At 37.8% G+C, this 27,877-nt stretch overlaps 1 protein-coding gene across 1 annotated transcript; it reads left to right on the top strand.

The window, feature by feature from the left end:
• On the top strand, window positions 1-27,877 carry tnfrsfa (tumor necrosis factor receptor superfamily, member a). Its single transcript, XM_077232821.1, has 10 exons — window positions 1-244; window positions 18,815-18,968; window positions 19,938-20,066; window positions 22,929-23,040; window positions 23,345-23,475; window positions 23,608-23,694; window positions 24,679-24,716; window positions 24,969-25,268; window positions 25,455-25,491; window positions 26,552-27,877. The coding sequence occupies exons 1-10, from the start codon at window positions 218-220 to the stop codon at window positions 26,839-26,841; spliced, it is 1,305 nt and encodes a 434-aa protein (XP_077088936.1). The 5' UTR covers window positions 1-217; the 3' UTR covers window positions 26,842-27,877.

Genomic DNA, 27,877 nt, shown 5'->3' with positions numbered 1-27,877 from the left:
ACATTACACCAACCGCGTTCTCATGAGAGAGCTGAAAGCAAGCAGCGAGAGCCGAAAATGATTCGGTTCTGACAGGACGTCAAACTTTGGATGTATTTTGATTTGCGTTGTCACTTGTTTTTTAATAGTTGGTCTGAAAGTATAGTATTCGGAGTGTGAAAGGGATCAACAAGTAACGTTAGTTGGAAAACTCGGAGAAACACGCCATCCTCATCGGATGGACAAATCCACTATGATAGCCATGGTAAGAAATCTGACGGGTTTCGTTTGTTATAGATTTGTTAAGCAATGTGTAATTCGCAGTGTATTGGATTATTTTATTGTTGGCTCGCTATTATTCTATTCTTGTCGTAAACATGGATGTGAATGTAAATTCCTGGTGTTATCGGGTCATAACGCTTTGAATGTAACTTAGTGTCGGTGATAATGCGGTATCAGACTTTTCGGTTCATATCAAGTGCATTTTATTCTAAACTGGTTCTTAGTTTTCTTTAACATTTAAGTTGGGTCTTTTTTGACTGTTTTATTTTGATGTGAAATGCATGTTTGATCACAAATATGAAAGTTGGGTAACGTTGTCCTACTGAGCTGGCCATGTATATTGTATTGTGTATGTGGTATGTTTTATTCTGGATTCAAATGTTAGAATATCTGAACACATTTGATACACACTTGTTGAGTACAAGTAATGTTTAGTTTTGAAAATCATTGTCTCAACCTAGTGAGCTGCCTACCTAGGCAACATTTTTGGGCATTCAATGTACCCAGGTATGGGTACCAATGTACCAACATTTAGGTATGTTTTGAGTCATGGCCATAATGGGAGTGATTTTATTTTGTATGATGTACTGCAGTACAGAGATTAAACACTAGTGTATTTCCTTTTTATTATAGGCTATTATGTTGTGTTTGAGTGTCCACTAACCAATATGCAAACTCATTTTAGTTATTTTTTCATTTTCTACTTTTTGACACAATAACTAAATTATAATTAGGCTAAAACAATACATACATTTTTATGATTGTTGTAATTAGTAATATAATAAAAAAAATGTAGTAGTAAAAGTTATACAGTAGTAGTATTTTTATTTATTTATATATAAATATTTGTGTTATATTTATGTTCAACTACATTTTTGGGTTACGTTTAGCCTATTAAGATGCACTTTCATCACTTTAGAATCAATGGCTTTTGTTATTAAATAATTTACTTTTTTGTGAATACTGTTTTTGGGTGCTGTTTGTTTAAAGACCCACCAAATAGTGGTTAAGAAATGTGAAGCAAAAAAATATTCAGCTAGACTGTTCTTCGGTCTAGCTTTAAAAGCAGTCCAGTCTTCTCTTCTCTTATAAACCTTGTCTTGTGAGAGCTTCCTAAGAGTAATGCCAGTGTTAAGTTTATTCCACATTGAAAGAGCCATTCACTGCCCTTCTGTTGGTTTTTCCAGCTCTGCTCTGCCAAAAGTGGCACTATAAAAACGCTTCACTTTACTGAATGCCTTGACTCACCTTTAAAACTTTCTCTTGAGTCCAGAGCCACACTCATACTGTGTATCTTTAACTTAAAACTACACCGTTCCTTAGAACAGCGACCCTCAAGATAATTCACAGTATATTAAAATAACACATGATGAGTGTTGAATTGAACTTGGGTGTATTTTTGTGTAGATTAATGTATTATGTAATAAGTAGGCATTCAGCTAGTAGTTAATTAGATAATTAAATCATCAAAGCGAAGGGAGTGATGATCATCTTAACTAGTTATCTTACAGCAATTGTTGCCTTAACAGCCTCCCTTTCCCATGAGCCCCAGGTGAAGTCACCCTACTTTGAAGCCCGGATTTGTTTATTGAAATGACAGGGCAGAGGTTGTTTGCAACAGGGTTGTTTATGTATGCTTTAAACTATGCTAAGTTATGAGTCTGCTCTGGTTGGCTGGTTACTAGATGAAGATAGCTCATCCTTGCCAGTCTGCATAGCTCACACATTCCTGGGCCAGTGAGAGCGGATGGGGAGGGGGGTGTACGGAGGCGTACAGCTCCTACTGTAAACTTCCTGTCAACACAGATGCCAGTGACAGGAATCAGACCTTTGTATACTCTTTCCACCCACAATCACAAACATTTAGCATACAATCGGGAGCAGGGGTCCCTTCTCCGTGAGTCTTTTCATACTCTTCCTTTTGTTCTGGAGATTTCTTGGGATCACACTCACAGATTCTTTTTCACATTGGTCACAGATTTCTCTCTTCCTCTTGACTTTTTTTTTATTTACCCTCTCAAACTCCTTCGATGTTATCGGGGTGTGCTCTCTAGGGTGTGGGCATGGACAGGAAGTGTGCACGGTATCTCTCCGAGCGGCTCTGAAATCCAAACAGGACATATGGGATCCACAAGAAAGACTCCAGAGCACAGTCCACATCCCGCTGCTCATTAGGAGCCTTTTTAAAGCCACTTCGCTCCGTCAAATGTTTATGGAATCCACATTAATGAGGAGACAGGAAGAGAGAAGATTGCGTGATGCAATTAAATGCAACGCTCATTATCAGATTAATCAGAGGGATGTGGATGTGTGGGAGATTGTGTGCTAGAAATCGTGCCATATCTGTTTCTTAGTATATGCTGTAGATTTCCCTCAATAAACAAGGTCCAGAAGTGTTTATACTGAGATGATAATCACATTTATCCTATTCTCAAGCTTTTCAGCTATTTTTTAAGGATGTCGGTATGTTGATGAATAGTTGACACGAAATGTTTTTAAATTAAATGTACTTATTTGGCTTATATGTATTAAGTAGCATTTGCACTTAAAAACACCTAATTATTTAAAACTACTTTTTTACTATAGAGAGCCTAAGTCCCTCCCCTCCGATTCCGGCTCATGGGACCTTATTTTGGAAAAAATGTGTATGGTAGTCAATGGCGAGAGACAACTTATCTTTTTATTCTGCCTGAACTGTGCCCTGAATTACACATATGATGTACGTCAATTTAAAAGATAATTATGAAGGTCAAGAAATTCGCAGTTTGTCATAAAACAGAAGAGTAACATTGTTGTATGTGAAAATCGCTCAATGAACTACATCTCTCGTCTCGCACTATGTACGTCACCAAGCTTGTATGTGTGCAGTCTGGTACAAAACACACAGGCATGCCGGCGTAACGTTACAATTATAACCTTAGACTATAGAAAAAATGACAGACGTTAGCTTCAGTAAAGTTAGCTTCATTCATTGAGAGAAAAGGTATGACGTCACATGCGCGCCTTTTGGGTTTGTAGTCTTTGTAATTACGTATTTTCACAGTCTTATACCTCAACAGTTTTACATCAAACTGTGACTTTCTTGACTTTAAAACGTGTCTTTTAAATTGACAAACATCATATGTGTAATTCAGGGCACAATTCAAACAAGATCAAAATATTTGTTGTCTCTCGCCATTGACTACCATACAACATTTTTCCGAAATGAGGTCCCATGGTGGTCCACCGGAAGGGGAGGGACTTAGGCTCTCTATTTAAAGTAAATATTTTAACCAAATAAAGTGAAATATTTGTCACAGCATAGGACCTTTTAAAATTAAAAAGTGACCTAAATGGTTACATGGCCTAACATATATTGATTTACATGTTCATGCACATTTATGTTAAGAGAGAATTTTCATTTTTGGGGGTAATGTATGCCTTTAATAAAATACATTAAATTAGGGAATTCCTATGTTTTTCGTGAATCATAAGCTCATGAGAGCAGCATTTTCAGCTTAGTCTTCTTTGTGACATCATATTGATATGTCGTGTGTGTGGCTTTAAAAAGTTCAAGAAGTGGGAGACAAGTTGAAACATTATCTGCTGTCGAAATGAAAGCATCTTGATAGCATGTGGGTTTGTGGTCAGGTTTTTTTTTTCTTTTGCCATTTAGCTCTTCCCAGGAAAGGCGAAGCATCTGTCAGAGATTCATTTATGTCTAAGGTAGCCACACCTTACAGGTCACTGCACCCAGATTCAGTGACTGAACGAGATATGTGTTACATATATTACAATGCGCCTGCTATTCAGCTACCCTTCTATTCAACCCCCATTGACTCCAGTTAAAATGCTAATATTGTGTGTGTGTGTGTGTGTGTGTGTGTGTTCGCATGTACCCCCTTATCCAGTGTCTTCAAACAATTATTACCTATTGGTTTGATTTAAAATTGAACAGTCATTGCCGATTCTCCTCCTTGAAAACAAACCCTTTCGCTCTCCCTTTTATTCTTATGTCTTCTCGCATGAATTCACAGGTGTATTACAGATTGGGTAACCTGCCACTGTGTCAAACACGCTTGCAGTATATTAGGGTGTGTGCTTGAATGTATGAAATTAGATGAGGACGTTATGTCTCATTTAAGCTGATGAATAGTGTCAGTAGCTTGGTCACGCCTTGCAGATGTTTTCCTTGTGGATTTTGCAATGTTGGTGTCGTGAGTATTCCTGTAAAACCTTATCTTGGTTTTGATGTCATGGGGCAAAGAGCATTTTTTTTTTTTTTTTTTTGGTTTGTTTCTATAAATAGAAAAAGCATAATGACTTATTAAATGTAAGTAGACCTTGCAATGTAGCACTGAAATTTCTCAAATATTCTGGTTAGAGAATTAGATAATAAACTTCTGCAGTGATTCTTGCCTGAACCATGCACAGACTCAACTAATAAATCATTTTTGACAGTTTTAGGCTCAGTTCTTTTAAAAAATTTTTTAGTAGTTTATTTTATTTTTTTGACTTGAATTTTTTTATTTTAAATATATTTTACCTTATTTTTGTCTTTAATAAATCAAAAACTGTTTATTCTAATCATGTGTAGTTGAACACCTTTAAAGCTCTAGAATTACTTTAGTTTGACATTTGCCGATGCCTGAATTAATGTTCACCTCGAATAGGTCAAAGAATGCATTCAGCATAAAAAAACAGCGAACCTCCTGCTTGTGTGAGTGATGGGAAAGGCATTCGGCACAAAGCCTCCGTCTGATGTGAGCTCACTGAACTGAGGCTGGCTAATGAGTGGGGCAACTCAGCGTGGCACTGGCCTAATGTCATGGGAATATGTTTTTCAGGCTTAAAATGCCATCTTACACAATTCATGTACCACTTGGCTCTGATAATCTTGTCTCCCATGAGCTCAAACAGGTTGTTTTTGCAGGGTTGTTTGTGTTAATGCTGACTATAATGACGCATATTTTCTTTTGATAACAATACAGTAAAGATTAACCAGTTGAGAAGAGTAAAGGTGATTGTAACCATAATAAGGCTTTTTTAAAACTGGTTCGACCTGTTTTTGGTAATCAATGGGGCTGTCGGAGAAGAGACACTGAGTCATCCAGGCTTTAAAGCTTTTCATTGGACAGGACTTTGATCTGTGGCACATAGTCAAGCTATTTACCTCCTGATGTTTCCATGGAAAAGGCTGGAAATAAATGGAAATATTTAATGGTAATTAAATTTGGCAAGGGGTGCTAGAGATTATCTTACTCTGGCTGCTGTTAAGTTTAAACGTTTCTAGCTCAGTCTGTTGCATTTTATCTTGTTTGTCCCAATTAAGTTCTGCTACTTGTCAAAAAAGAAAATGCGTCCCAGTTTAGGTAAATTGAATACACCTTTATTAAATAAGTTAAGATGTTCTGCATGTGCGCCAAAACCAGTAATGCAAGACACGAAGCATGGTATCCAGGGTGTTCAAAGACATGAAAGTTTGTTTGGGAAGAAAATAAGTGATTTAAACTGTTAATCAGCCATTTTAAGTTGAAATAACTTATTTTTATTTTTTTTCTTGTAGACTTAGGCCACGTCCACACGAAGCCAGAGCTTTCCTTATCCAATCTTTTTTTTTCCTCGTTCTAAAATAAAATTCCGTAAACTGGGCGCCGTCTCAAGAAATATCTGCGTACACACGAAACCACTGAAACCGACTCAAACCGATGTAGTATACATGCCAGACCAGTATAGGCGCTGTATTTCTGACATAGATGCACTAAAAACAGTGAAGAAGACTTGCGCATAAACCTTTTGCGCTGTATACAATAATATACAGTATGTAATATTAGGCACAGATGCTTCTTTTCTTTTTTTACCAAGAACTTTATTGAACAATATGAAAAACAATAAATGGTCTGGTACAAAATAGGGATGAGTCACGATATTCAATTAGTTATTTAAAGTATAAAGCTTGCCACAAAGAACCGGGAAATAGCCTAATCATTATGAATGTGTCAAATATAGCAAGGAGACATTTTAATTATTTATTAATAAACTATTATTTTCTGTGACGATGCTGACTCGACACCTTCGCAGTATTGTGAAGGTGCCTATAAAGAGAAATGCGCACTTCATACGGATTATTAGAGTTGTCTGTTTCTTTTCGTTTTGAATTGTTTTGTTTAAAAGTAGACATTTCAAGCTTAGATATATATCTGAGTTTCTGTTCATTTATGAGACAAGCTCCAGTTCACGTACGATGCAAGTTATATTGTGTCGGCGGCTCCATGTCCTGATTATAGGCTATTGTCTGCTATATTTGCTTCTTATTTATTAAATCCAGGAAATTGGTTGATGAAACATTGATTAAAATTAAGATACAATTTATACAAAACAAAATTCACTTTAAAGAAAGGCTTTATACAAAACAAAACTTAATGAAGTGGTCAAAATGATGTGTCTCGATATTGTGCATCTTATGATTAGGCTACTCACGCTGTTCAGTTTTCATATAATCAACATATACATGAATATCAGATGATGTCACCAACGTCTCCTCACTGACGTCACTCAATTCTAAAACTCGTCTTCCGCCATCTTGAGAACCTGATTCGGCAAGATCGATACGTCAGTCGCAAAGGAAGTAGAGCTTATTCTCTGGCCGAGCCCGAACTTGCGGGCCGATATTTCCTATCACTATCCTCGGGCCGGGCCCTTGATCTAGAGATGTGCACTCCCAATGCAAAAGAGTGCGGAGCGGGACTAGATTTGATGGCGAGTGCGAGCGGCAATGCACTCTCTGTGTGTGTGCGCGTTGCAGGGAGAATAAAACGATTCGCGGGACTCCCGCAAACTAGAAATATCTATGAATAAAACATATAAAAACGAATACATTTTTGCAGAAAAGCAACAAGAACTAAAACAAAATAGAAACGATTTACAGGCCAGAGTTTCCTTTTAAAACATGTTTGCAGCGTTGAGCAATGTAGCCAAAAACAGACATACGTGTTGATTTCTTCAACGCAAAGGCCAATCAGAAGCATTTAAGATAGACTCCCCTCACTGCTCAAAACCTCTATGCTCAAAACTGACTTTTTGTTCAAAGCTCTGTATGCTGACAAATCCTCTAATTGTAACAAACAAAGTGTATATATTATGAAAGATTCATTGTGCAGTTAGCTTAATTGAAATTAACAGAGATGTGAGATCGCGATTAACTGATGTCAGCTTTTTACGAATTATTAAGGGAGCGCACTTTGCGCGCATTCAGTCAAAATCCTTCAATCATATCATGCCCAACCATGCACGCAGCTGCTTGCTTTTATGTTATAACAGTGGTTTGTGTATGCAAACTCTCTGTGCAGTGTTCATGTTGTCTGTGGTGAGTGGATGTAAATGATAATGAGCTTACACTAGCTTAGGGCTGTGCGATATCACGATTTATGATCGTGGATTAAAATATATCCACCATCTGCTTTTGAAGAAATGTCGTAGTATCGTGCATTCTATCAGTTGCAGTTCTGGCGCCTCCGTCTCAGCATAGGCTACAACGCAACGTATATTCACATGAAATGTTAACGCAAAGGAACGGGACAATGCAGTTCACATAAGTTCATTATTTACATGTGCTAACAATTCATTCACGTGTTGATGCGCGGTTCTAACGAGCGCTTTTCTGAGCGCGTACACCCGAAGCGCACGCGCACTAAGCCTGTCTAATAACAGCGACAGGTTACTGAACAAAGTTATTTTTCGAGTCTTATTGCGCGAATACTGTCAAATACACACAGGGTTTACATAAACAAAGTTGGTTATGTATAAAGTGAAACAAACAGAGAAAATCTGCTTCCTAGCTAATGCCGTCAGTATTGTAGACAGTGCCCGGCAGGTACTCAAGATGGTGGCAGTCAACTGGAAAAAGAGCGGATTATGTAAGAGGTCATGTGACTGATATTCATGTATATGAAATGGGGAAAAAAAAAACATAATATTTAAACATAAATATGAAACTAACTTTTCTTTAATGGCTACAACATGTAGGCCTACAGTACAGATAAATTTAATGTCGGAGCGAACGCCGTGTTACTGGTGAGCATGAGGGGGCAGAGGTGCGTTTTTTTGAATAATAATAAAATAATTCCCAGTGATCGTCGAATATTATTTTTGCTTGAAATGCCCATCCCTACAAAATACGAAATGTCTTAATCAGACAAAATGCAAGCATCATAGCATAAGAAAGAAATATAAATAAATAAAGAAGTAGCCTAAAATAAAGAATTAAAATAAAAATAGCCTACATTAAAGTAGGCCTAAATAATAAATAAAGAAATAAGAGGCTCCATACGTAGCTTCTGAAGCATGAACTCAAGCAAGTAGTCGCAGTTGTTGTTACTGATTTAGCGTGTCTGACTAGTCGACACGTGGGGTGATGACATCATCGTTTCACAAAATATACGGATTAGCTGTACACACGAAAACACAAGGGTGTCGTTTTCAGTTTATCCACCATGGGACCCGGTTTAAAAAAATAGCGGTTTCAGTCTCCCAAAACGCCGGATCCGTCTGGACGAAACACTGATCCGATAAAAAATGTGTACGTATACAGCTAAATGCGTCTCCGTGTGGACAGGGGCTTAAAATTCCCCAAAACTTATCTCCTTATCACACAACATGTTACACCTCGTGTAGGCCTATATTGTGCAGAACCGCAGATGTGGTTTTACACAGGAAATGTACTGTAAATTTACTTCTTCTTTTTTTTTTTTTTTTCATATTCACATCGTCTTTGTCTGTCTGTCTCTCACCCTCTCTTCCTTTTTCTAAAGGAAAGAGATTAGGACAGTCCTGTCTGGTCACTATTCACTGCACTCTTTTTTTTAACAGAAGACAGAAAAGTCACAGGAAATCTGAAATGTGGAAGGCTGTGCTGTCGTGGCTTTCTCGTGCTATTAATATCCTCCCACGCACACTGAGGACAGCAGGCCGCCCGCCTGAAATCTCGGGCGGAGGGCTCGGTTGACCCCCCCCCCCCATCTCCATGGGACTGAGAATAGCACTCGTTGGGCTGCAGGTTTCAGAATCTGCAGGTCGAAAACGATCGATGTGTGGTTTGGGATTGTGATATAACTGGCGAAATTTGACGTTAAAGGTTTTAGATGTATATATTGTGTTATTTAAAGGATCAGATGGTTGGTAAATCTTTGTGCAGCTTGTTGTCACCAAAACTGCGTAGAGTTTGCTCCTATCAAAGACGGTGTGCGTGTTTTTCTGTCGCTCAGCATGGAGCTGAACTCCAAATGAAGCCTCCACATTGTCTGACTGTTTCCTGTGTTCCCCGAGAGGAGCCATTTACAGATTTTCACACGCTCATACCAAAGATACTAGTGTGTGTGTGTGTGTGTGTGTGTGTGCCTGCACATAATCTGTGGTTTAGGTAGAGTTCACTAGTTTCAGTATGTGTGTGACTGCTGTGTTGCATCAAAAGGGCAGCAGTGATCTCACTGGAGTATGCCTTGTTTTGAAAGCACTTTTGCATATGTTGCAGAGCTATATGTTTGTGATCTCATTCCCGTAAATCTATTACAAAGGTGGAAACCTGAGGCAATGAATCCTCTGAGTTACTTTCATAAGCCCCCCCCCCCCCCCCTTTCATAAAAATATATATTAATATTGTTTTCCCTATCAATCATTTTCGTTGAGTCTGTATCCTTGTACAGCATGTTTATCATGTGCATCCTGTCAGTATAATGCGTAAAACACTGAAATCAGTGTGGGTAATGTAAGGCACATGATTCCATAAGGTTCCTGTTCCAGTCCTCTGGAAATAATGAAGAACGGTGTGTCTTCCCTTAACTGATAGCTCTGATAGAAATCATCTGTATACGGGGAAATACTCCTTTCAATCTGCCAGTTCCAATCATCATACATAATGAAACGTACTGTACAGCATGTAGTGCGGATGTAGCTGTAATTGAACACGTACACACACGCGGCAAACGTGAATGACTGACTGCCTTATCGTACTGTAATTCTAAACAATAAAACCTGTGAGACCCCATTGTCAACTAGCCAAGAGAGTGTGTGTGTGTGCCCGCATGAAAGAGATAGACGTACAGCTGCCCGTCGACATATGGAAACGGGCACATTTAAACAATGTAGATTTCATGTTCTCGCCTAATAGTTTAGAGCTGGCAGCAAGCATTGTAAACTCGATTGTTTTAGTGTAGCAAAGGAAGCCAGCACACTTAGCGCTTTCATTCAGGCTAAAGGTTTCTTTGAACTGTTGTGTGCTGTGGTTGTTTGTTGTATGCTGCCACTGGCATTAACCAGTTCATTCATGAGCTCTCGTGTGACCACCAGTCTCGGTTACGTTTACTTTGGTGGTCAGCCAGTTAAACAAAACTCATTCATTCTTTCTCTGCCGTTCATTCAATAATCATAAATGACATTTAGAATAGCTTTTGGGTAGCCACCATGTTTTAGGGTCAACCCTCTCTTTGTTTTTCTTTTAATTATGGTTAGGACTTCTGGTTTGTCTCTTATTCCAGCTCAATCACTTGAAAATAGTGGTGTAAGCATGCATAGTATAACAATATATCGCAACACAACAATGCAACAATTGGTTGTGGATAGAGATATTTTTTGGATTTAGTTCACCCAAACTACTTTACATTTTAGCTTCCATGATTATTAATTATTATTAGTGAATGAAAAATAAAATAATTTATTTAATAATAGCCTATATATACTATATTATTATTTTTTAAATGTTGGCTTATGTAGTCAGGACAGAGTGCAAGCATATTTCTGTATTTATTCAGAATCATGAATATTTATATTCAGTGGCTAGTTGTGTAAACTTCTTAGACTAGTCTTACGAGTTGGGCTGGTCATTTTTTTTTTTTCTTCAAGACTGGTCATAACATTTTAGAGTCAGTTACATAAAAAGGTAGATGGGTCTTAACTTGGTGTCTATGTTATGCTACTGGCTGGTGTCACCAAATTCAAGCCCATTCTGTTGCTGTTTATCATTTGCATTTGAAATAATCATTTAAAAAAACACAATTTTAAAGGGAGAGTTTACCCAAAGTTGTATTTTTGGGTGAACCATCCCTTTAACTCTATTTTGGCTTTGTTTAATGTAATGTAATGTGAAAATATCGTATCGTGTATCAAACTGCACCGACTATTGTTACGCCCCTACTTGAAAATGCTGGCATCTTTCTTGGTATATTGCTTTTTTTGTCAAACTACAAGTTGTTTTCACATCATTTTCACAAGTCATTCCATCCATAATCAACAATTTTTCACTCCGACAGAAGGAAAAGGGCGTCCCCTCTGGTCCAAACACGCCACGCTGGTGAGCTGCCAGTGCAACGTGATTGTGGGTTTGGAGGACTCTCATCCAGGACGTTAAGGTTACCACGCTGGTCTACGTCCTGACCACCATTACTAGCCAAACCCTACCGCAGGCTGTCTGGATGCTGTGAATGTGTGTGCGTGTGAGTGTTTCCTTGTCATTTTTGTTGAGGATGTTCTGTGAGATAACTGCAATGCACAAGTTTGATTTTAGCAGAGCGCAGACCTTGAAGTCTGAACCAGATTTCACTGCTGTTTCCTCCAGTATAAATGAATTGCCTGGGAAAGCAGGAAGCCGGTTTGCGTCGAGTTTGTTCTGGTCTTATCTTAGTTCTAACCGGTCATGCCTACCGGCTGACCCGCGTCCCTCCACTACGCTTTTGTCACAGTTCACCAGCGGTTTATCGGGATAGTCTTGAAGCACTGATAATGGAGACAATAGTTCACTTTTAGCAGCCCTAGATAATAAAAGCCAGACCACCGTTCCACAAAAGCATTTTTCAGATGAGATTAGTTTTCTAAACAATGTTAGAGTTACAATTATTAGCACAAGATCTGTCTTTTCAAGTAATTATTCTACTAAATTGTTATTGTCTTGATAATGTACTCTGGATGTTTGCATCACAAAAGCCAGTGAAATAAACATGACTTTATGTATGCATATATCTATATCTTTTATTTTTATTTTTATCATGTATGCATTAGTTATGTTTTGCCATGCACACCATCATTTTCTAATTTCTGTCTTGGAGTTTCCTGAAAACCCAAAGTTAAAAAGTTTACAAAAAGGGGGTGGGAGGGAGGAGGTATATTAAACTTAGAAGTTTAAAATTGTAAATAAAATAAAGTATAAAATATATATGTTTTATATTAAAAATGTAAAAAACATTTACCTGTTTTATATTAATATTAAATTATAAATTATATTATAACATTTATATTAAAATTCATAAACATTTACATTTGTAGTTGGTGTTGGGGCCAGTAAAAATAATCACAGGTCAGCAGAAAAAAAATCCAATTGTCGATTCGTGTTTGAAAATAAGATTGTTCTGAGGTATAAGTAATCAGTTAGTAACTTTTTTGTTTGCTAAAAGCTTCAAAAGGTGTGGCTGTAATTGCAGACGTATCAAAAAAAAAAAAAGTCATATCATGACGTCTAAAACGGATGTTCTTTGTTTGTTAATAGTTTCTCTATGAGCTGTCAGGAATATAACTGAAAACTTAATGTTCTAGTGCCACTCTGGAATCCAGTGATTCACCAGATCTGGAATGTGCAGACACAGGAAATGATGTAACTTCCCCCCCAATCCGCCCATATTTGTGCCTCTCCAAAGAAAAAAAAAGCGCACCTGTCCCAGGATCAGACGTGTCGCCATGGAGACATGGAGTTTCCATGGCATTCGCACACACAAACGCAGGCAGGAAAAAGTTTGACTGCTTTTTAACGAGCGCTGGCATAGATGTCTGTCAGACAGGCTCTGCTGTCATTGGTGGGTTCATGTCATTGGCAGATCAGTGAACTTTGACCCAGATGGGTTTGCATGTGCCAAGGGGGCCAGAACAGGTGTTGGACATTAATGCAGCTACTAATTTTTCAGGCTGCAGAAACTGATATGTGTGCTTTACTACATACTTCCATCCCGTCTGGAAAAATTCAGTCTTTGCGGTGTATGTGTGTGTTTGGGTGTGAGAGAGCGAGTACTGTAACTCATTAGTGGGACTTTTAATGTTCCACTCGTCTGAATGGTTTCAGTGTATCCATTCAGAGTAAGGAATCCCTCTTCTTTCACTCTCCGTTCCTCTCCGCCGTGCCTTCCCAAACTCCCATGCGCCTGCCCTACGTTTTTGCGCCATTTCTGGACCTCTCACACTCCGTCTATTGTATCTGTCCTCCTTCTCCCTTTCTCTTCAAATTCCTCCAGCACTCCATAGCCATCGCTCTCTGACCCCACCTCCCGATGGCTGCGTCTAAATGGTGCGATTGTGCGTGTGTGTGCATGTGAACGTCTGTGGAAAGTCTGACGTGAGCGCGGAGAGAGTGTGGCTCAACAGCGCTGCTCAATCCAGGAAACTCCCTTAGAACAACAAGGCATGGCTGACATCCATAGAGCTCCTCTGGAGCCAAAGTTAGTCTCAGACCCCCCCCCTTTTACACACACACTCTCGCTCGAGAAACTGTCACACATGCGTTCGGTTCACCCGCACTCATTTCATTGTCTTGAGGTTTTACTGTCTGTGTGGACACTCGATGGCATTTCGGTTCCCCTCAAGGCTGATAGACTCAGTCCGTCTTCCAACAAGAGGACCATTGTACACTCCTCTGAGTTCCAAACATTGCATCTGTGAATAGGGTCTTCAATCTGTTTTTGAGTTGATTTACTGTGGGGTGATATTTCGACTATTAAAGATGGGTTAGCATTTCAATCTGCGGTTTGACAATGCAGTAGTTGACGAGAACCTAATTTTTGTGGTTGCGTCGGACACTATTGCCCCTATTGCCATATTGTCTAATACCCCCGGTCCTCTGCGGCATCTTAACGCAGCTGTTCGACTCTATTTGATACTAGTTTACAAGTAGCATTAGTGAGTGTGCTGTGAACCTCTGTGGTATGTCTTCTCTGATTGCTCTTCTGTTTTGGCAACCCTGTTGCTATTCTACAACTATTAGTACATAATATTACACTGTCAACATCTGAAGTTTTGCTGTTGCAGATTGTTGCCAGCCTTGTAGTTACTAAACTTGTTGACTAAACATTAAAGGGCACATGGAATCAAAGGCTACAGAATAGCATATTACTTGTACTATTTTTGTAATTGCAGTTTTTTGCAGGCATACAACACAGAAGATTTGCAAAAATATGGAGTATGTAATCAAAGCACACACTGCATGGGATTCTGTGCCCCACAATGCAATGCATTCTACTTGATACACTATCAGAGTTTTTGGAAAGAAATTACAAATAAGCTCTTGAACTGTCCATTCATCAAATAATCCTGAAAAAAAAAAAGTATTTCGGTTTCCACAAAAATATTAAGCAGCACAACTGTTGTCAAAACTGATAATAATAAGAAATATTTCTTGAGCACCAAATTCGCATATTAGAATGATTTCTGAAGGATCACGTTACACTGAAGACTTCTTGGAAATTAAGCTTTTCAGGAATAAATTACATGTTATAGGCCTGGTTTCACAGAAAGGTCTTCGATTAAGCCAGGATTACGCCTTAGTTAGATTAGAACAGTTAAGTAGCTTTTATAAACTTGCCTTAGAAAAACACTTTTACTGGTAATGCATTTTGAGACAAAAGAATGGCACAGACATATTTTAAAATATGTCAGTGCAAGTTGCTTTCAGTTAAGACAGCTCAAACATGTATTTTAGTCTGGGAATAGGCTTAAACCTTGTCTGTGAAACCGGACAATAATATAGGCCTAGGCCTATTAACATAGAAAACAGTTACTTTAAATTGCAATAATAGGCTATTTCAATCGCAATATAATGGTTTTCACTGTATTTTTCATCAAATAATTGCGTCCTTGGTGAGCGTTAGAGACTTCTCTCCAATTTTTGCACAGTAGTGTATTCCATTTTCATTATGATGTCATAATGCTGCATTTTTAAAACCTCCTTTTACTCATTATTCAGTTTGACTTAAATGAATGTTTTTTGTCAAAACGGCTTTGAGAAATTTTAAGAAAATACAAATATAATGTTTTAATGTTACTTAAACGTGCAGCATCAACATTTGAGACAGCGATGCAGCATGCTACTATTATAGTTGCATAATCTACTGTTCTGTTTCATTTCATTTAGAATTTTTCATAGGCTTTACAGTATTCAGTCAGTGTATACAACACCACCCACATCATTCAGATGATGATATGAAGTCACATATTCACAAGTCATAATAACATGTGATCGCCCATAAATCAACAGTCATTCAGAATTCGAAACTGGCCTTCCCTAAGGGACAACAGTGCTCATTATATTGGTAATTGTTTTAATTTGTTTACTTTTTGTGTAAATGTCCAATCAGCATCCTGTAGCAAAACCATTGTCTTACAAGATTACACCCCATTTGATTGTTCATCAAGTTTTTATTTCACAGGTTTATTTACTTGGATATAAATGAGCACTTTTACATGACATGTAATGTTATATATTGGACCACTGAGAAAACCTCAACCCTACGCTCTAGATGGAGCTGTGAGGTTTCAGTTAAAGGGTTAGTTCACCCAAAAATGAAAATGATGTCATTAATGACTCACCCTCATGTCGCTCCAAGCCCGTAAGACCTCCGTTCATCTTCGGAACACAGTTTAAGATATTTTAGATTTAGTCCGAGAGCTTTCTGTCCCTCCATTGAAAATGTATTAACGGTATACTGTCCTTGTCCAGAAAGGAAATAAAGACATCATCAAAGTAGTCCATTTGACATCAGTGGGTTAGTTAGAATGTTTTGAAGCATCGAAAATACATTTTGTTCCAAAAATAACAAAAACTAGGACTTTATTCAGCATTGTATTCTCTTCCGGTTCTGTTGTGGATCCGCGTTCATGAGTCCGCTGACGTAAGACGCTGCTGGCGTGTATCTGGTGCACCCGAGCTTCGTTTACAGTCTGAGGGAGACGCACGGTGGAAACAAAACAATCTTCACAAACATGTCTAAGGATTTCCACACAGAGGAAGACTTGCATTTTTTTGCCCAGCCATATTTATTTGAACCCGAATACACGGACGCACCAAATACACGTCAGCAGCGTCTTACGTCATCAGCGTCACTGCGGATTCTTGAACGCGGATCCCCAACAGAACCGGAAGAGAATACAATGCTGAATAAAGTCCTAGTTTTTGTTATTTTTGGACCAAAATGTATTTCCGATGCTTCAAAACATTCTAACTAACCCCCTGAAGTCACATGGACTACTTTGATCATGTCTTTATTTCCTTTCTGGACAAGGACAGTATACCGTTCATACATTTTCAATGGAGGGACAGAATGCTCTCGGACTAAATCTAAAATATCTTAAACTATGTTCCGAAGATGAACGGAGGTCTTACGGGCTTGGAGCGACATGAGTGTGAGTCATTAATGACATAATTTTCATTTTTGGGTGAACTAACCCTTTAAGTGTTCGAGATAAAAGAGGTGTGTGTAAGAGCACATCCATATGGTGAATGAGTGTCTAACAGACATGTTCAATGAAAACCAATGTGTGTGGGAGATAGAGAAGAGTAAAGGCAAGGTTTGTACTCTGTGTGTGTGTGTTTAAGTGGAAAAAGGAGTTTGATAGGGTGGTTGCTTTGCATTTTCTCTCTCTGTTAAATGAGAGAAAAGCAGAGATATTTGGGGTCGTTGTGAGCAGACAGAGATGTGTGTGAAGGAGTCAACAGCAGCTCTGTATGGACTGTGCATGTGGAGCTGGGGTCTTCTACTTCAGACGAGCACTTTACTCGGTCCCTGAGGCACCCCTTCTTTCTTCTCCCTCTTTTCAGCATGTCACAATGAGAGAGCCTCATTTACGGCTAAACAACACACTTTAGAGCCACCACTTCAAATGACCCACATTCTCCCAGACACACAACACCACCGCCATACACCTCACCAGCAACTCGACACCATCGGCTCCATCTAACGGCCTACATTTCCCATTATCCTCTGAGACAAAAAGACAGAGATACCAAACTGACTGGTCAAATACTAGCACTGGGAACATTTGTTTATAGTGCCGCCATAATGTTAAAAAAGCCTCCTCTAAACTCCATTCGTATCGTTATTCAAGGTTTCTTGCACCAAACTATTCATAATTTAGACTTAAATTACCATTTTCCACAGATTTTTTTCTGTGGCTGTTTTTGCTACTGTACCTTTAAGAGTTTAATATTACCATTTAGTTTTGGTACAGGGGAGCATGTTCTAAAAAATATTTATTCATTTCTGTTGTAAATGTGCATCTAACTTTACATTGTCATATTATGAACAGTAAGCTTGTTGTGGGTTAGGGTTAGTTCAAAAAAATAAATAAATAAATGTAGTAGCATGTTGAACCAAAAGTGATTGAAAAACAACTATTGATGAAGTCAGAGAATTTGATTCAATCATCAGATTGATTCAAAGCAGTAGCTCTTATGTTTGATTTTTTTTTTAAGGTTTACTAAACAAATTAATCATAAGAGTCATTTCCAAGTAATAGATGAGTTACTCTTAACTTTATTTGAGTGTCTTTGATGTCCAAAATTTATTGAATAAGTTGACATGCCTGTTTATTTTGCTCTCCTAAATATGCATGATAAGAGTTGCATTTTATGATATGCATTTAGCATTGCTTTTCATTGCTGTCTGTGATCTTATCAGAACTTGCTAACGACTCAACAGTTGAGAGTTTTTTAGACATTTCCTGGCATTTTTTTGTATCCCACAGCACATTTAGTGTTCTGTGCATGTGTGTTTTGTCAGGGTTGGTTGTTTTGTTCTGGTCCAGGAAAAGACTCTCTCCTGCTCTGTTAATTTGCTTTGCTCTGCAGATGTTCACATCAGATGGTTTGAATTAAATGCTAGATTGCTCACACAAGGTCAGCTATGAGAACTCAGTCAGAATACCTCTCTGTTTGCCTCTGGAGCTGAGAAAGAATTCTAAATGTGTGAGAGAGAGCATGACACTCCAGTCGTGTGAAAAGACAAAACTGGTATTTCTCCAGAAGAAACCTCTTATCTGCAGTCCTTCCCAGGCTTTTTTGTCTTGTGTGCCCGAACAGCCTCATCAGGAAGGCTTAAATACCAATTCATCAACACCAACGGCAACAGCAATTGATTTATAAATGAAATTCAGATTGGATATTTTAAAAAGTAATTTATTTGTTATATAATGTTAAGGAGAAAATGAGTAAAGACATCTGTTGTCTGAAGTTTTTACAAGTGCGAATTTAATTTAATTTTAACTTATTTACTTGTTATTCATTTATAATTGATTTGTCTATAGTTTATTTATTTATTTTTAATTATGCATTTATTTTTTAGGAATTGAAAGCATCAGTGTGTTTCCATAAATCATTCAGTATGAAAAAGATATTAGCCTAATCACTATTAATTTATTTCAGCATAATTTCATAATTGATTTAAGGAAGTAAAACCAAAATCTTTGGAAGTAAAACCAAAGTACCCACCGGGTAAATGAATTGTAAGTCATCATGAATGCATATTGAAAAATCTCTTTTTTTTTCCTCCAGGTCCCTGTTATCTTTGCTTTGACTTTTTTGGGTCATGGGGCAGCAGAGCTCGGGTTTGCCGGAGACCTGCAGAACCGCACAGCCAGACAGATGAGCTGCAGGGAGAACCAGGAGTACCCGCACAACAGCTTCTGCTGCAAGAACTGTGAAGCTGGTAAGTAGCAGACAAGATCCTATTGAACCGTGAGAACTTCCCTTGTAAAGGCAAGTATTGTAAACACAGAGTCAACTCGCTCAAAGCAACGTTTTTAAAGTAATTTACAGCATAGGCTTTTTTCAAACTGTTTAAAATGGCTTTCTAGGCTTTGTCGATGAGGTGCTGACAAACATCCGTCAGTGATGCTATTAAGAGTGTTATTCTCTGATGAAGATTTGAACAGAAACAGCATTGTTATTTTAGAGCTTAAAACTCAGGATTCACATTTGTGATACTCTCGCGAGACAGCACTGTGAGAAACCATTGTAAGGTTAGTGCTAAAATGAGGTGTTTGTAGGCCTGGAGTTAGTGTTTAAATATCCAGAATGACACGTCATGAAGCACACTTAAACAAGAGAAGCTTGATCACCAAACCTGCTGTAAAGGGAATTAAACGCAAAATATAGTATTGGGAATAACAGTTAGAACATGTGGTTCATTTTTGTAATGATTTATTAATGTTCATTTTTTGTGTAGTATGATAATCACAGAATGGGTTCTCATTTACCATGGTTAAAATCATGTAAAACAACAAATAAAAAATATTAATACCAAAATACTATTAAAAAAGTTACTTATTGTCAGGTACTTTTTTCATGAGAAATGTGGATCAATATTTTAATACTAGATGATTGGTTTCAGCATATACAAGAAAAACATTTTTGAAATAAATGGGACTTATGTCATTTTAAGTTATGCATTATTTTAAATTACATTTTAATATGACAAAAAGGTGGCATGTAGTTTACACAGGGCTCAAAATTGCACAAAACATCTTTGCCTAAATGTTGCATTATCTGGCTTTAATAATAAAACCATTTTAAATGGATTCGGTTCTGAATACGCACTGGTTCCCATTCTACTTTTACCTCGAAATGATATATGTTGATATTTAATGTCTGTCATACAATGTTTTCTGTAACACAGGCACTTATGTGAAAGAGAAGTGTAGCAGAGACCAGGAGAAGGGCATTTGCTCCCCGTGTGAGAAGGGCACGTATGCCGAGCATCCCACTGGCATGGAGCAGTGTCTGCAGTGTAGCCAGTGCCACAGAGGTAACGTTCTCCAATCTACACTTTCCTCTCCAAACCAGCCATTTTGTAAAAGACCAGCTCAGATCTTCCTCTTAGGGTTTTTTTAAAGAAAGTGTTTGAGTCCGGTCTGTGACTGGCACTTTGAGATGCAGAAATCTCAACCTTCTGCTATTGTAATTGATTGTTCAGTTTTCCAGTAGACAGCCATATGTAGTCTGCACTGACTCTCCAGAGAAGCAGAGCTCTCAGGAATGTAACATTTATACATCTCGAGTGAATAATGGAACACACATGGTCCTCAGCATGCTGGGAAGGCACTTACACAACCGATCGCCGGTGACTACTGGACAAACAATTAACTTCTGGAACTGCAGTCGGAATACAGATATTACAAAAGCTAACTAAATGATATAACGAAACTGGCGTCAGAATTCTTTGCTTTTGGAAATTTCGACTCGCCTTTGTACAAGATGGAAAAATATGCGGCATACTGTGATTGCAAGCGAGACGGAACATCTAAAGCACGTTGAATCCATCGCAGAACGCTACGCTGTGACAGCCCACTCTTCTGCAAAGCTATTTAGTCTGTCTCTGGTTCCTCTGAAGTCAAAGCCATCCATTAAACCGCTGTTTATTTTGATTGGACAGCCACGTTCACCGTTTATTAAACCATTTGATTTACCTAAACACTCTTTCCCACAAGACCCTACTGCTTGTTCAGATTCAAACTCTGTTGTAAACACTACATATTCATATAAACAAAATCTCGCTCGCCTGTTTAGACAATAAGCCTCCCATAGGATTTGCATGAGGACGGGGACATAAGCAGGCCCCATGAATAGAGTTGAGTCTAGTGTTTCCTGTGCTGGACACCTCACTCCTGGGAATCTGATCTCCTAATGTTACACGTCCTGGGTGTGGCCCCACTCCTGTGTTCTTTCACTAGACATTTGTGTGTGTGTGAATGACTGAACTATCCTCTAGTGCATGCACCCCTTTGTGTCTGTTGTCCGGGATTGTGTGTATGCGTGTGTTTTAGGATGATGCAGGGTGTGCCTGTATCATGTGCTGTCTTGTTCGGAATCTATTTTGCTCAATTAATCACTCCCAGGTTAGTCCTGCTGCCTGCTGAGTCACAAGGGTGTGTTCATTAAGACTTTCCATGCATATATTAGTTGTAGAGCTGCACGATTATGACAAATCATAATTGCCGATTATTCCCTTGAAATTGTAATTGCGATTATTAATTACGATTATTACAATTTACATCGAATATATATAGGCATAATATAATACATGTTTACACAAAAATTGTTAACACACACAAGTACTGTACCCCTTTACTTAAACACATAAATTGTATGACTCATAGTAAAGACTAGAAAAACATTAGGACTATGGTAAAGCAATTAGATAGCAGTCCCAAACTAGTTTTTGTTAATACAATGTTGATATGAGCCACCACAGTCATTTAATAATATAAAAAAATAACACAAAGTGAAAATAAAGTGCCATTTTTGGGTTATGGAAACGACAGTTACCATGGTGAATACACAATACTAACAAGAACTGTTAATGAAACAGCTCCTGGTGAATAGAATGAAAATCATACCTGCATGTAAATCCTTCTCAGCTAACACGTGATTTATGGGTATTTTACTTTTATTTCGTGACTTACTAATTTACATTGTAACGATGTTGCATGCTCGTAGTTTCTTTTGCACTTTATACAGTGAAGCCATACACAGCGCACGCCGCGGCATTTGCGCGTGCAATTGAAGAGTGCGCGCTACGAGCACAGTATAATGGCTGACAGGACAGTAAAGTCCGTTTTTCTGAGGTGAAAGACTTTTTATTTCAGCGTATACTTACGTCGCTGCCTGGTATTTCATATTGTGCTGGGTTTTCGTGATTTCGTGGGTTTCGAGTAGTCGTGATTCGCCTCTCATAACATAATTATGCTCTAAACACACACACGCAGAGTGGATTTTCTTTTGTAATCGCGGCCTTGAACGATTACGTAATCGTGGCATCCGTAATCGTAATCGCAATTAGAAATTCGATTAATTGTGCAGCCCTAATTAATTGTAAAAAATTGAAAGTGTATTGAACCTGAAACTGGATCTGTATTGATCCAACATTGAGCCAATGATTAATTTCACCCTTCACAGAGACATTTTTTGTTGTTCTCTGAGGATCAGATTAGTTGATGTTGTTTTTTATCGAAATCTGTATCGAAATCTGTATTTATGCAAATTTTTAATTGTCTTTTAGAGGTGCATTTCAACTGTCTTCTGAAGCAGAGATTAGTTTTAGCATGTATACATTTGATCTAAATTTGGATCGAATATGGATCAGGATCTGGATTTATTCGACATGTAATTAAATAATTGATTTTACTCTTCGAAGGTGCATTTCGAAGGTGCATTTCAACAGGTGCTAGTTCAGTACAATTATATGTAAGAATCTAGCTCCAGATAATTCTCTTCATATGTGGATTGAATCTGGATAGATCCAATCATTCGGTTCCCCCTTCAGACGTGTGTTAAGACTTTTCTATTTCAGATACAAGTTGTAACAGATACTGAAGACACTGAATCATTCTCTTCAATCTGAATTGAATTTGGGTTGATCCAACATTAATTCAGGTCACCATTCATAGGCATATTTGTTCCATGCATTTGAACTGTTTGCCAAAGCAAAAATGACTTGTATCATTGATTATTCACTTTTGATCTAAAATACAGATTTAATCCAGATATACCATGGATCCAATTCTGGTCCCCCTTCAAGAATTTTAAGTCTATTGTTTCTCTCCCACTCGTTTCTGATTTCTTCACCCTTCCCTCCCTTACCTATTTGTTTCTCTCCAATCCTTTACAGATCAGATCATGGTTGCAGATTGCACCAGCACAAGCAACACCAAGTGTGAATGCAAACCTGGTTTCTTCTGCCTGCCAGACGAGCCGTGTGAAGTGTGCAAGAAATGCACCAGGTGAGTTCCTCTCCTTCTTTGGAATGTGCTCTTCCCATTTGTCCTCTGTTCTGGTGCACAACACCCTGATGAAAGCAGACAGATCAGACACTCTCACCCTCTATTCTTTTAACCCTTCAGCCCCTGCTTTAGATCACCACATCCAATGAGTCAGATCCCTTTCCCACTGATTCACGCTCTCCACCTTTATCCCCTGAGGCTTCCACTGTGCTATTCATAATGACAGTCATTTTACGACTCTTATTTTAAGCCTTTGGCTTCACACCTTTTCTAAAAGGCATAATTTTTGACTGTGGTTTTGCAGGTGCAAAGCGGATGAGGAAGAAGTGAGCCGTTGCACTGCGACATCCAATACAAAATGCAGGAAGCGCACCTCTTATCCGACAGAAGGTCCAACAGACAAGCCATCTGCATCAAATAACACTAATCCTATAGGTAAGATCAGCACATGCGTACAGACAAGTTCCAAAATTACCTTGAGAAAATAAGTGATTCAACCTTGATATTAGTTACACTGCATCATGGTCATGAACAGAAGTAACATTTTTATTTAATCTTATTTTTTAGCGGTTGTCATACCAATTGTGGTTCTACTGATCATATTGATCCTGCTTGGAATATTTTTATGGAAGAAACGTCAACGTCATCAAAGTGGTATGTTTGAAAACCTTTTTTAGTCCTTGTATTGAATAACCAGTGTTGGGTGTAATGCATTACTAAGTGATTAATAAAAGTGTGAATAGTGTTGTTACTGTAATTTAATAACTTTTCCATTGAAAATGGTAAAGGGAAGGGATTACTCTTAATTGTTCTGTAATTACAGTTACTATGATGTAATTGCTTTAAATACTGTAGACTATAGAACAATTAAACATAAAACAATAATTGATTAAAGTTCAAGACTAATTTGTGAAATGTTCTATTATTTATTTGAAAGAATTAAAAGAGCAGTTTCATGTTTATCATCATTTATCAGGTTGATAAGGGATTTGATAAGGTAATTAGCAATAAGTTATGCAATACATTTTAGAGAGAGTACATGCATAGCAGTGAGAGTTTTATATCTGTATGAGAAGTTTCAATATTGTTGTCAATATCGGCCCCAGAAAAAGGGCCAGACGACATTAGAATGACATTACTTATGACATAAGTGCCTAGATAAAGTACAGCGGAGGAAGATAAATCATGTAAAGAGGGGGATAGAAATCAGCCCAAAAGTCATAGTATAACAGATGTGTTAAATCTTTAAGCCCTGCTATCATGTTAATGTTTCCCAAATCTTGGGAAATTGATGAGACTTTGCTTCATTAAACTGTATTTTTAAGGTTTAAGATCTAAGGTTTTAATATCCTTTAATATAATTCTGCTGGCCACAACCATGCCCAGCATTAATGTCAGCTGCAAATAATAAGGCAAAGAGGAAACCGTGTCCGAATAGCCAATGATGGCCAATTCCATTTTAGGAGGGAGAATCTGATCATATGCCACCGAATACCAAGAAAAAATAGTTTGAAATTTCTTATTCATAAGATATTTAAATAATACATTTTACAACATTCATAGTATTATGAATAGATCTGCAAAGTGGAAAATCAAATGTACTTTTTATGGACATATTTGCTGTCAACTTTATTTTAGACGCTGCTGGTGATTTGAAAGAAGTTAAGATTCCTATTGTAAGTATCTTTTGACTTTTTATGCATTATTTCAAATAATTAAATGAATTAGTTTTGGTTAATATTATTCTGATGCTTTAAATGTAAAACAAATTAAAACAAATTATTTTATAAATAAATATATTTTACAGAAACATTAAAATGCATCTTCATCTTAATCATTTACAACCTTTTTTTTTTAAATAATTTAATTTATTTTTAATGGGTTACTTAAACCCACAGTTTTAATCAGTTGTTGTTGCCTTCACTCAGGACGAGTGCCCAAGATCAGAAGAGGAACAAGAGAACAGTCGTAATGCTGGATTAGAGAGGGAGGAGGAGCAACGCCCAGAGTCCCGCCCCTTGTTAACGCAAGAAACACAGGAAACGGGAAGCAAGAGCATACCTGTGGAGGATGAAGACCGGGGATTGGGCGACAGCTTGCCGAACACAACCAGCTCTTCCCAAACCAGTCTGTCTGCTTTACCTCCTGCAGTCTACATGGAGGAATTGCCTCGATCGAGTCCCCCAGCCCCGAGGCAGACGGAGATACATATAGAGTCATGGGCGAAGGTTAGATACAATGGGATCTTTTCAGATCAATCACACAGATTTTACACAGCTAAATACCATGAAACGACAAGATGGTGCCTTCAAATGTGTGAAAAGATCCTTGTTTGCAAGGACTGCTGAATGGTCAGTCCTGTTAACTAAATTCACAACATTGCCAAACCTTTTTTTTATTTTATTTTTTTATAGGATGATGGTCCTCCCAGAAAACTTGTTCCTGTACTTGGTAAGATATTCTCCCTCAGTTACAGTATATGGAGAATACTGTTGATTTGAGAATTTTTATTGGTTTATATTGAGTATATGTGACTTCATTGGTTCCATGAGTGGGTCAGATGATAATTCATACATGAATGATTTAGTGACTGAGTTCTCTTGATTTGTTTGTGAGTTAAGACGGCACAATAGGAATATGTTTTGCCGATTTATTTAAAAAAAAAAAAAAAAAAAAAATATATATATATATATATATATATATATATATATATATATATATATATATATATATATATATTATTCTGAAGAATGCAAATGTTCAAGAACCATTAATGGAACTGAAAGAAAAATAAGATGCACAATAAGTGATACATTTCCAAATAAGATTAACTTTCATTCAAAAGTTTTGGGGCTGTATGATTTAAAAAAAAAAAAGTCCTTTATGCTCAAAAAGGCTGAATTTTCTTCTTCTTCTTCTTCTTCTTCTTCTTCTTCTTCTTCTTCTTCTTCTTCTTCTTCTTCTTCTTCTTCTTCTTCTTCTTCTTCTTCTTCTTCTTCTTCTTCTTCTTCTTCTTCTTCTTCTTCTTCTTCTTCTTCTTCTTCTTCTTCTTCTTCTTCTTCTTCTTCTTCTTCTTCTTCTTCTTCTTCTTCTTCTTCTTCTTCTTCTTCTTCTTCTTCTTCTTCTTCTTCTTCTTCTTCTTCTTCTTCTTCTTCTTCTTCTTCTTCTTCTTCTTCTTCTTCTTCTTCTTCTTCTTCTTCTTCTTCTTCTTCTTCTTCTTCTTCTTCTTCTTCTTCTTCTTCTTCTTCTTCTTCTTCTTCTTCTTCTTCTTCTTCTTCTTCTTCTTCTTCTTCTTCTTCTTCTTCTTCTTCTTCTTCTTCTTCTTCTTCTTCTTCTTCTTCTTCTTCTTCTTCTTCTTCTTCGAAGAAATATTTTGTAAGGTTAAGTATTTAATTATTCCTTACCACAATTATAAGTACACAACATACACTATTTATCATTTATAATTGGTTCATATTCCAGAAATTAGCCATTAGACAAGTTCTGAAGTCTCGATGCTTTGATTTAATAGGTGAGGACGAGTCTCTGAGCAAGAGTTTCGACCTGTTTGACACCCTGGACGTGCGGTACCACAACAAGTTCTTCCGGAGCATCGGCGTGAGCGACAACGCCATCAAGGTGGCCGAAACACAGCATACCATGGACAAAGTCTACGAACTACTGCGGGTGTGGATGCAGAAAGAGGGCCTGCGGGCAAACATTAACACGTTACTACAGGCTCTCCTGGACCTGGACCAGCGGTATTCGGCAGAATACATTGCCTCCAAGGCTGTTGAACGTGGCTACTACAAATATGAATGATGCCTTTTCAAGACTACAAGACAGTTGTCGAGTAAAAGAACAAAATAATTGAGAGGTGTAGATTCCTTTTGAATTCGCTCCAATGGGTCTGTTGGTCTCATTACATGAACTCGATGTCCCGTTACGGAGACATTGGTGAATCGCCTCTCAGTAGCGCCCACGGTGGGTTTAGAAGCCAACACTGGACCCTTTTTTAAGGATTTACACTGGCTAGCAGTAGAGGGTGCTGTTCCCTCAACCGTGCATTCTAGTGTTACTTGATGCATTGGCCTCAGGCTTTCAAACTACAGGTTGGTCCAAAGCCTGCGTATAGATGTCATTAAACCTTTGGTGATGCCAAATGTTCAAACTAAAACAAGTGTATGTAGAAGATTATTCACAAGCTTCACACTACATGTTGTCGTATTTCTGAATCACTTCTGTTCTTGGCTACAAAACTTGTCGATGAACTCAACTCAACAAATGAACAAATATGCCTTAAGATGAGCTATGTGTTTTGTATTTCAGATGTACCGTTATGTCAGCAGTTTAGGGTTACATTTGAAGTTTAGAACATTCATTTTACTTTGGTTGCTACAGAATATCTTGTATGCTAGGCTGCCCTCGAATTATACAAGTCTGTGAAAGGTGATTTCTGCCCCCCTCCTCCAATGACCTTTGTCCATCTGTTGGGTGCAAGGCTGAGATGTTATTCACCTTCTCGACCTTTCTTGCCTGTTCCGTTGTTATATTTAAATAAGTGATGTATTTATTTGTATTGTGTAATTACGTATTATTTATACCTGTTACCAATATTCACCTACAGTAAGTGTTCCTGAAACATTTTTGTGCCGTGACAAATCCTTTCCGGTCCTTTCACAAGCGGATTTTGTTCCATATCCCCGTAGTTTTTTCTATAGTTAAGACATTTCTACGTTTACCCTGAGCATGTCGCTTACTATAGACTCATCATCGTTGTTTGAATCAGAAAAAGTGCCCTTCATTGTGGACATATTTTGTTGATGTGTATGATAAAAGATAAAGAAAAAGCTTGAAA

This window comes from Siphateles boraxobius, unplaced genomic scaffold (genome assembly GCF_051911475.1).
Source record: "Siphateles boraxobius isolate OS27281-9 unplaced genomic scaffold, OSU_SipBor_1 18, whole genome shotgun sequence".
Lineage (NCBI taxonomy): Eukaryota > Metazoa > Chordata > Actinopteri > Cypriniformes > Leuciscidae > Siphateles > Siphateles boraxobius.
The sequence above is the reverse complement of the archived record's forward strand: the minus strand, read 5'-3'. Positions and strand labels throughout refer to the sequence as shown.